Source organism: Mytilus trossulus, chromosome 12 (assembly GCF_036588685.1).
Source record: "Mytilus trossulus isolate FHL-02 chromosome 12, PNRI_Mtr1.1.1.hap1, whole genome shotgun sequence".
Classification (NCBI taxonomy): Eukaryota; Metazoa; Mollusca; class Bivalvia; order Mytilida; family Mytilidae; genus Mytilus; species Mytilus trossulus.
The window spans coordinates 51,181,504-51,190,871 of NC_086384.1; the positions used below are offsets into that span (position 1 = coordinate 51,181,504).

A 9,368-nucleotide genomic window follows, 5' to 3' on the forward strand; every position below is an offset into this window, starting at 1 on the left:
GCCCCAAAAATGTCTTGTATCCCAAATCATTGTTTTGTATATTTCCTTAAACTAGATAACAAAAATAATAATTAAATAAATATCTCAATTATGGCTGCTTATGATATTGTCTATATAAAAATTTGATTGGTCAATACAGGTAGCAGCAGGCGTTCCTATTGGATTAGCTGTAGCCTCACCATGTAATTCCTCCAATCATATCCATGTTGCAATGAAGAGGGAAGGAGGTTTTATAGATCCAACAAGGTTTCTACAGACCAGAATGTTTGAGATGCCACAGTGGGTTCAGATCTGTGATGACTTCAAACTGGAATATAAGGTACTAAAATTTTAGGAGATAACTTCCTGAATATAAGCTACCAATGATTTCTTTTTGTAGATTTTTATGGTTAAAACTTAAAATGCACTATCTCTCCAGTCGTATAATTATAAGGTATTAATAGGAGAAAACTGCCTAAATTTCATGTAACTAATGATTCCTTATTAAAAATAAAAAAATATAGTTATACATTGGAATACACTTCAAGTCAAATGATAATTTTTGATATCAGAAAATTGTCAAAAACTATGATTTCAATTAATCAGGAAGACATATGTTTTTCCCCAATCCAAAAAAGGTCAAAGCCAGCCTCTTGTAGAAAGATAGTGTTTTTAACTATTACCGTATAGCTGATTATTTTTTAAGGTGTGAAATTTCCTGATTTTTATTGTGCAAGGTATACGAAATATTTTGGCGGATTAAATACTTTTATTAATACCTTTGTATGTACACCTTTAATTTGGCGGAATTTATTTCGGTGATTTTGTACTATCAGCGAAAATTTGCACCCCACAAAAAAACCCTGCTATACGGTAACTTCAATGGTCCTTATAACAACCTCTAACACCAAGGGCAACATTACTTACTTTAAAATAAAATCCTATACTTTTGTTTTTATTTGCAATCTTTTTGGTATACCATACTTTGTTTATCTTTTCTAGGGAGAAACCATTGCTGCTGGTACCATTGTGGGTGTAGCAGGACAAAAACAGTTGGATACCAGTCCTACTCTGACCAATGGCATCATCAGTCAGCCAGATGACCTTGATATTGCAGACAACCCAATGCTTGATATACAGGAATACAAGAGTAAGTTTGATAGAAAGGAGTAACAGAAATTGTATCAAATAACTTAGGCTCTTATGGTAATGAAAATTGGCCAATCAACTGGAAAAATTTGTTCCTTAAAACATTATGTTGATCTGCCATCCATTTAGAAGTAAGAGACCTATTTCATTGAGCTGTTACTCCTCTGAACTATAAAAAGTCAGAAACATTTTTGATATGACGTATAAATGTAGTGTTTTGTACTTCTTAAGGTGGCTCGTGGGTACAAAAATTTCAGCAAAAAATTAAACCTTTATTTTTTCATTACAAATTTTATTTATTACACTATTAGTTGTTACTTTATGATATGGTACAAAAAACAACCCAAAAAAAAATGATTTGGTTTGGCCCCAGATGACTTTAAAAATTGAAAAAGCTCCAAATTATCTCCCTTTGGTGCAAAAATGCCATTTTTTGGCCTTAAATTAGAAATATCTTTTTTAACTCATCGGTGACCTATATTTTTTATTATTGTTTTCAAATAAGCTGTACATAAACTAAATAATTGTAAAATTTAAGCGATTTCTTATATTAGGTTACTTTTTTATTTCGATATTTCCTCTTTTTCTCCTATTAGTTCAACAGAAAAAAAGGACATTAACAAAAATGTATGCTTCTTCCAGAGGCAGATTTTAGCTTAAATGAACGGTGACCCCATTTTTTTATTTCATTTTTATTTTAAGTATATGATAAAGTTCATTTATGAAAAAATATAGCGAAATCCTAAATTAGAAAAAAAAAATCATTTATACCCAGGAGCCCCCTTAAATTTGTTTTTTGAAACAATCTTTTTTCCACAGAAAACACCCAATTTTTGAGAAATTATCCAAATTTAAAGATTGTGACAATCCTTGTCTTATATACTTTTGCACCTACTCCAGTCTATGTACTGCCCGTGAAATTTAAAACTCTTTGTTTCAACACTTGCCCAATTGTACTATGATGTCCCTAGCATGATCTAGTTACAACTTATATTGGTACACTACTGTGGATTTATTAGTTGTTGGTATTTTTGTGGATTCCATGGGTATAGAAAGTTTTACACTAAACCATTAAAGTACTTTTCTACCCAAGTATTTTCTTGGCCCACTGAGCCAGGTGAGCTTTTCCCATTACTTGGTGTCTCGTTTGTTGTTGTCTTCAGTTAGCTTTTACAAAAATCTGCTCCTCTGAAACTACTAGGCCAAATTTAACCATACTTGGCATCAACTATCACTAAAGTATCTAGTGTAAAAAATGTGTCTGATGACGCTGCATGCCTACCAAGGTGTCTGACATTGCTTAATATATAACATAGCGGTAAATGCAGTTTTTATTATGCCGAACCTACAATAGTAGAGGGGAATTATGTTTTCTGGTCTGTGTGTCTGTCTGTTCGTTTGTCCGTTTGTTCGTCAATGTGTCAGTCTGTTCATCTGACTGTCCTGCTTCAGGTTAAAGTTTTTGGTCAAGGTAGTTTTTGATGAAGCTGTAGTCCAATCAACATGAAACTTAGTACACTTGTTGCTTATGATATGATCTTTCTAATGTAAAGGCTTATTAGACTTTTGAGTCCAATTTCACGGTCCACTGAACATAGAAAATGAAAGTTGGAGTTTTAGGTTAAAGTTTTTGGTTAAGGTAGTTTTTGTTGAGCCTGCAACTTTTGTTGCAGAAAGCTTGACATAGGGATAGCGATCCAGCGACAGCTGCTACAGGGGCGGCAGTGTTAGCTCACTTCTTAAAAGCTTAATATTTTAGAAGGTGGAAGACCGAGATGCTTCATACCTTGTATATGGATGCCTCATGTTACGAAGTTACTGTTAGTTACAAGTCCAATGTTCTTGACCTCATTTTAATGGTTCAGTGACTTTATTTATATAGCTACTTGAAAAAAAAGTAAGGATTTTTGGTACTGTTAAATTCTCTCTAAATTTGGTGTGTGCGTACCTTGCAAGGTTCTCATGACCTCAACCTCATTTAATGGATCAGTGAACAAGGTTAAGTTTGGGTGGTCAAGTCCATATCTCTGATACTATAAGCAATAGGTCTAGTATATTCGATGTATGGAAGGACTGTAAGGTGTACATGTCAAACTGGTGAGTTTTTTCTGACCTTCACCTCATTTTCATGGTTCAGTGGTTATAGTTAAGTTTTTGTGTTTTGGTCTGTTTTTCTTATACTGTATGCAATAGGTTTACTATATATGGTGTATGGAATGATTGAGGAGTCTTACCACCAATTAAAAGTCCCTATCTGTTCAACCAAATTTTACAATTTTCACAGCTTTCTAAATATTTTACCTTAAGTTTAACTTCTTAGAAACCAGGTATATCCTGAATTGTACATGTATCAGCTTTCTGCATGCCAATTTTCAACAGATGTTTAGAATCATATAAAAAACATTTTGGGCTACAGGGACAGAAACTTTCAATATCAAGATAATTGTTTGCTGATTTTTCCTTGTTTGTTCTACTTCTTTAAAGACTTTCAACAATTTTTGCAATGAATTAAGTAAAAAATCCAAGGTATTGAAGTGTCAAGGAATATTGACCCCCCTTTTTTTCATCTGGTGTCAGTAAAGTACTACAAATTGATCAAAAGTGCAGTCATGGTAATTTAACTGTGCTTATTTACATCAGTTATTAAAATTTAAGATATAAAAATTTCATTTGGAATAATAAATGGTACTTTTGTGAGTTTCTGCAGTGTTTACATTAGGCTATGCTATCTGCCAAGTACATAGTATGACGCAATGATATAAGGGGTAAAAATCAAATAATTTCATCAAATCTGCATGACAAAATTTGTTTGGGGGTAGTAAACAACCTATGTTTCAATATTTAACACCACAGAATAATTTTCTGTGCATTTATAACATTATTTAGGACATTTCTTATATAAAAGCATATTGTCAGAATGGGAAAAGCTAAAAATAGCACAAACTCAAGTTTTAGGCTCTAAATTTGCAATATGTGACATTTTGCCCCCAAAAAGATTGAAATGTGGCTACTATTATCTCAAATGATCAGTTAAGACAAAAAAAAACAATTGTTTTCTGATTTTGATGTTTCACCGCATTGCTTAAAGGTGTCATACCACCAATTAAAAGTCCCTATCTGTTCAACCAAATTTTACAATTTTCACAGCTTTCTAAATATTTCAACTTAAGTTTAACTTCTTAGAAACCAGGTATATCCTGAATTGTACATGTATCAGCTTTCTGCATGCCAATTTTCAACAGATGTTTAAAATCACATAAAAAAGAAAAGGTCTTCCGAATAGAGGTACCACTAAAAATAACCCCTGGTTTTCTGGAAATCTTAAATTAGTATACTATGGGGTGTATTAATCCTCAATTTTGAATGCAAACTCATAAACAAGTAAATTTTAGCTCAAAATGGTCTTAATATATTTCTCTTTCACCAAAAGTTTCATTTCTGCCAATTTGTTGGTTAGTTTAAGTAAACAATGACATAAAATGCACTATTTTTGTCGAGCCTTCGACTTTTGTCGAAAAAGCGAGACTAAGCGATCCTACATTCCGTCGTCGTCGGCGTCCACAAATATTCACTCTGTGGTTAAAGTTTTAGAAATTTTAATAACTTTCTTAAACTATACTGGATTACTTCCAAACGTGGACAGAAGCTTGTTTATGATCATAAGATAGTATCCAAATGTTAATTTTGTAAAAATAAAATTCCATTTTTTCCGTATTTTACTTATAAATGGACTTCGTTTTTCTGCGGGGAAACATTACATTCACTCTGTGGTTCAAGTTTTTAAAATTTTAATAACTTTCTTAAACTATCCTGGGTTTGTACCAAACTTAGACAGAACCTAGTTTATGATCAAAAGATAATATGCATAAGGAAATTTTGAAAAAAAAAAAATCCATTTTTTCCTTATTTTACTTTTAAAAAAAGTAAAATGGACTTAGATTTTCTGCCAGGAAATAACATGTTCACTCTGTGGTTAAATTTAAAAAAAAATAAATACTTTCTTTTGTTACTTTTAATTTGAACCAAACTTAGACAGAAGCTTGTTTAAGATCATAAGCCAGTATTTAGAAGGAAATTTTGATAATATTTTGTACCTGTGTATCAGTATTTTACTTATAAATGGACAAAGTTTTCTTCCAGTTAACATTACATACAGTCTGCAGTTAAAGTTTTTAAACATTTATTAGATTCATAAACTATCCTGGATTTTTACTACACTTGGACAGAAGCTTCTTAAAATCAAAAGATGGTATCAAGAGGAATATTTTTATTGATTTTTTTCCTCATTTTGTTGAGCCTGTGAATTTCAGCAAAAGTAGGCGAGACACTGGGTTCCGTGGAACCTTTACAAATTTTTTGTCTGAGTAGGCCTACTTTCACATACGTTCTAAATTTAAGGGAGTAATTGGTGGTATGACACCTAAAGTTAGGGGTACATGTCTACCTGGCAGGTGTCATCTGACTATGACCTCATTTTCATGGTTCAGTGGTCAAAGTTAAGTTTTTTGAGTTTTGGTCTTTTTTCTAATACTATATGCAAAAGGTCAACTATATTTGATGTATAAAAATATTTTATGATCTATATGTCAGTCACGCAGGTTTTATTTGACATTGACCTCATTTTCAAGTTTTTGCGGTTTGGTCTGTTTTTGTTAAACTATAAGCAATAGGTCAACTATATTTGTTGTATGGAAGAAATGTTAGCTGTACATGCCTACCTGGCATGGTTCATCTTACCTTGACCTCATTTTCATGGTTCATTGGTCAATGTTTAGTTTTCTTGGTTAATGTAAAGTTTATGTGACAGTTGTAATAAAGCTTTATATTCAGTACTATCACCTTAAAATAAATGATTAGTATAGAAGGCGAGACATTTCAGCGTGTGTACTTGATGTTGAAGTCCAATCAACTTGAAACTTAGTACACATGTTCTCTTTGGTATGATCTTTCTAATTTTAATTCCAAATTAGATTTTTTTACTCTACTTCACGGTCCATTGAACATGGAAAATGATAGTGCAAGTGGGGCATCCATGTACTTTGGACACATTATTGTTGTGATTTATCTCTGAAACTGAAGCATTTAGAGCAAATCTAACTTAGTCATCAGGTTAAAATCTATATGCCCTGAAATTTCCAGATGAATCACTGAGACAACCCATTTTTTGGTTGCTGCCCCTAAATAGGTCATGTTAAGTCAATTTAACAATTTTTCCTAAATTTTTTTTTACAAAAAGTCTTCTTCTGAAACAAACTGAGATAAACCAAACTTGGCCACAATCAGCATAAGGATATTTAGTTTAAAATGTGTCTAATATCCCTGCCTGGCAGACATGGCTAAAATGGGGGAAAATGCATTTTTTTACTTATATCTATTGGCAATCATACTACATCTTCTTTTTTACATGTCAGTTAGACATGCTTTGACACTATAACTGCACTTGGACTTCTTACTAGACAACATTTTTGTTCGCTTTTATGATTTAGTATATCATCAAGTTATTGGAATTCCAATGGGGACAACTTGTGCACTACTTATTGCAGACCTGATGAGTTACAATTTATGACTAAAATCAGCAAAGACCCATCAAAACAACATCTGATACAAAATTTAACAATACTTTTAGATTTTTGGATAATATATTGGCTCTCAATAATGACAACTTCAGTATGTATACTAAAGAAATTTATCCTTCACAACACAGAAAAGCTGGTCAATTGACAGCTTACTTCTTACATGTAAATGAAACAAAACTCTAATGAACAAACAGTTTAATTGTTTTATATATAAATGTAAATGTTATATGGAATGATTTAATAGCCAGATCTAGAATAGGTCACATAATATATATGCTGGGGTCCCTGGCGTTGCTCTGTGTTTGTCTCCTACATCGTATGTAGAGCAAGTTGTTGGAGTAGATTCTCAAGAATATGGAAATATCCAAGTAACGTCCTTTCTCTAATTTTTATGCTATTTTCACATTTCCTGACCGGTGTGAGAAAAATATTTTCTCTTCACTAGTAAAAAATCTGTTCTCGGCAAATGATTGGTTGAAATTTAATTGTGATGTTAAATTTTCTTGTTTTCTTCTGAATTTTCATATTGTGACGTCCTGAAAAAAGGATACCATGCCTGATGATATAACATCAAAAGTACACAACTTTCCTCAAATCATTGAAAAGGAACGACAAAAATCTTCAGAGAAACAGTTTCCACCACTGTAACTGGTGTAAAACGATATTTTTCCTCTCTCAACAGTTAAATTTTAATTATTCAAAAAGCTGGGCAAGCCATGCGCTCTAAATATTCAAATTTAACTGTCTAGAGTGGACAAATATCGTAATACACTTGTTGCAGTTGTGGAATCTATATTTGTGTCAAATGTGTGTGGCATAAATGTGTTAATCAGCTCATCTTAATTTATGTGAAATCTGAGTGTTTAGATCAGTTATAATAATATTTTCTCTAGGTGTTGTCACTATGCCTGTTGATTATATTTGTATATCTTTGTTCATCATAGTATCTCCTATATAGATTTTGAATATATATAACCACCTTGTCCTAACACTACTACTTTATGTCTGTCCTCAATGACTTTATTTAGCACAGGAATATTGCCCTTATATGTTACCTATCCAAGTACATACAGTTTAAATTGATGAAAGAGATTAACATTATGAGAAAATTAAAATAAATGTTTCTTTATAACATCAACATCCTGATATGGTCACTTCATATATCTTGGCATCCTTGGTTGTGCTGCCTTTTGGTGTATGGCATCCTATGAAGAGTTGTCCTGTTTGAGAGAATGCAAGAGAATATGGTAACATTATGTTTATGTCCCTTGTTTTATAATATGTCATCAGGAGGCCAACATTGTTAAGAATATGAAGTGTATCTGTTGACACATCAGATACAATAACATTGTCTCTAGGTGTTGTCACTATGTCTGTTAGGTTGAAAGGTATATCCTTGTTGATCTCTGTATCTCCTGTATAGATATTGATTATATCACCATCCTGTCCTAAAACTACTACTCTGTCTATGCCATTCCTTAATGTATCCACCACATATATATTCCCATTACTAGTGCTGGTGATACTGCAGGGACAAGAAAATATAGGTTGTTTATGTTTATCATGTTCATACACTCTTTCTTGGTTTCCATTCTGATTCATCAGTATTACAACGCATCTTCCTGTATAACCACCTCCTACTAGAACTTTACTGTCACTGGTAATATGGACTGTTGTAGAAGTGAATGGTGACATATTATTTACTGAGTCATCTGTAAGTGTACCGGCATTACTGATTTGTTTAAGTCTTCTTTTCCCTGTAGATAAAAGTAGATTGTTTGATTGAGTAACAGCCATACCATATACCTTGATATTAAAGCTGGATAGTATGTTCAGTTTGGTTCCTTCAGGTTTTACTCTCTGTAATACTTTATCTGTGTAACTACTTATCCACATTGAATCATCATGGCAAAAAGACATTCCAGTTATTGCAAGTAGTTCAGTCTGATATTGTTTATTAATGTTCAGTTCTACAACAGTTGGTTGTCCAATATCTTTGATGTTGATAACCTGATGATTCTCTGTATCTTTTAATTTTGGATGCACCTTTTCTTTGCAATGATTGCATAATAAGCTATCACAATCAAGACACTTCCACTTTATTGGTCGGTCATTATCACATATTCCACATTTAGCTGGGGCTTGACTTCTTATAATAGACTTGGACAACGCCATTTTAGATAAATTTATATGATGTATTTTCTTCCTGGTTTGTATCTATAAATTGTTTGTTTAACTATATGACTTGGTCCTTCATGTGAAGTTTAGGTTGTTAAATACCCAGTTGCATATTTGTGTAAACTCTTAAATTGATTATACCAGATAAGAATCTGACAACTATACTAACAGTAGTATTAGTTGATTTAAAGTATTTGTTTGTGTTTCCATAAGATTTATTAATTTTTTTTATCTGGGGTATTTAAAATTCTATTCTAGCTCACCATTCTAAAGGAACTTCCATATTTTTTGGTAGGGGTGTGCCATTTTTGCCTCAAAAAACGTACCCATTTTAATATAACATTCACTGAAATTCAGTACCTATAGTTATATAAATATTTAAGAAAGAATGACCTATACTTATATACAATATATAAAATATGACCCATGCTTATATAAGCACTAACTGATCATCACTCATAATTCATAAATATACCATCTACCCTT

At 32.2% G+C, this 9,368-nt stretch overlaps 1 protein-coding gene across 1 annotated transcript; it reads right to left on the reverse strand.

The window, feature by feature from the left end:
- Window positions 1–7,838: 7,838 nt before the first annotated feature.
- LOC134692557 (uncharacterized) lies at window positions 7,839–8,879 on the reverse strand. The gene has a single exon (XM_063553015.1). It carries the CDS (start codon window positions 8,877–8,879, stop codon window positions 7,839–7,841), a length of 1,041 nt encoding a protein of 346 aa, XP_063409085.1.
- Between the last annotated feature and the right edge of the window lie 489 nt (window positions 8,880–9,368).

Excerpts from the sequence above, each read along its gene's own strand:
- LOC134692557 (XM_063553015.1), bottom strand. The coding sequence starts at position 8,879 with ATGGCGTTGTCCAAGTCTATTATAAGAAGTCAAGCCCCAGCTAAATGT.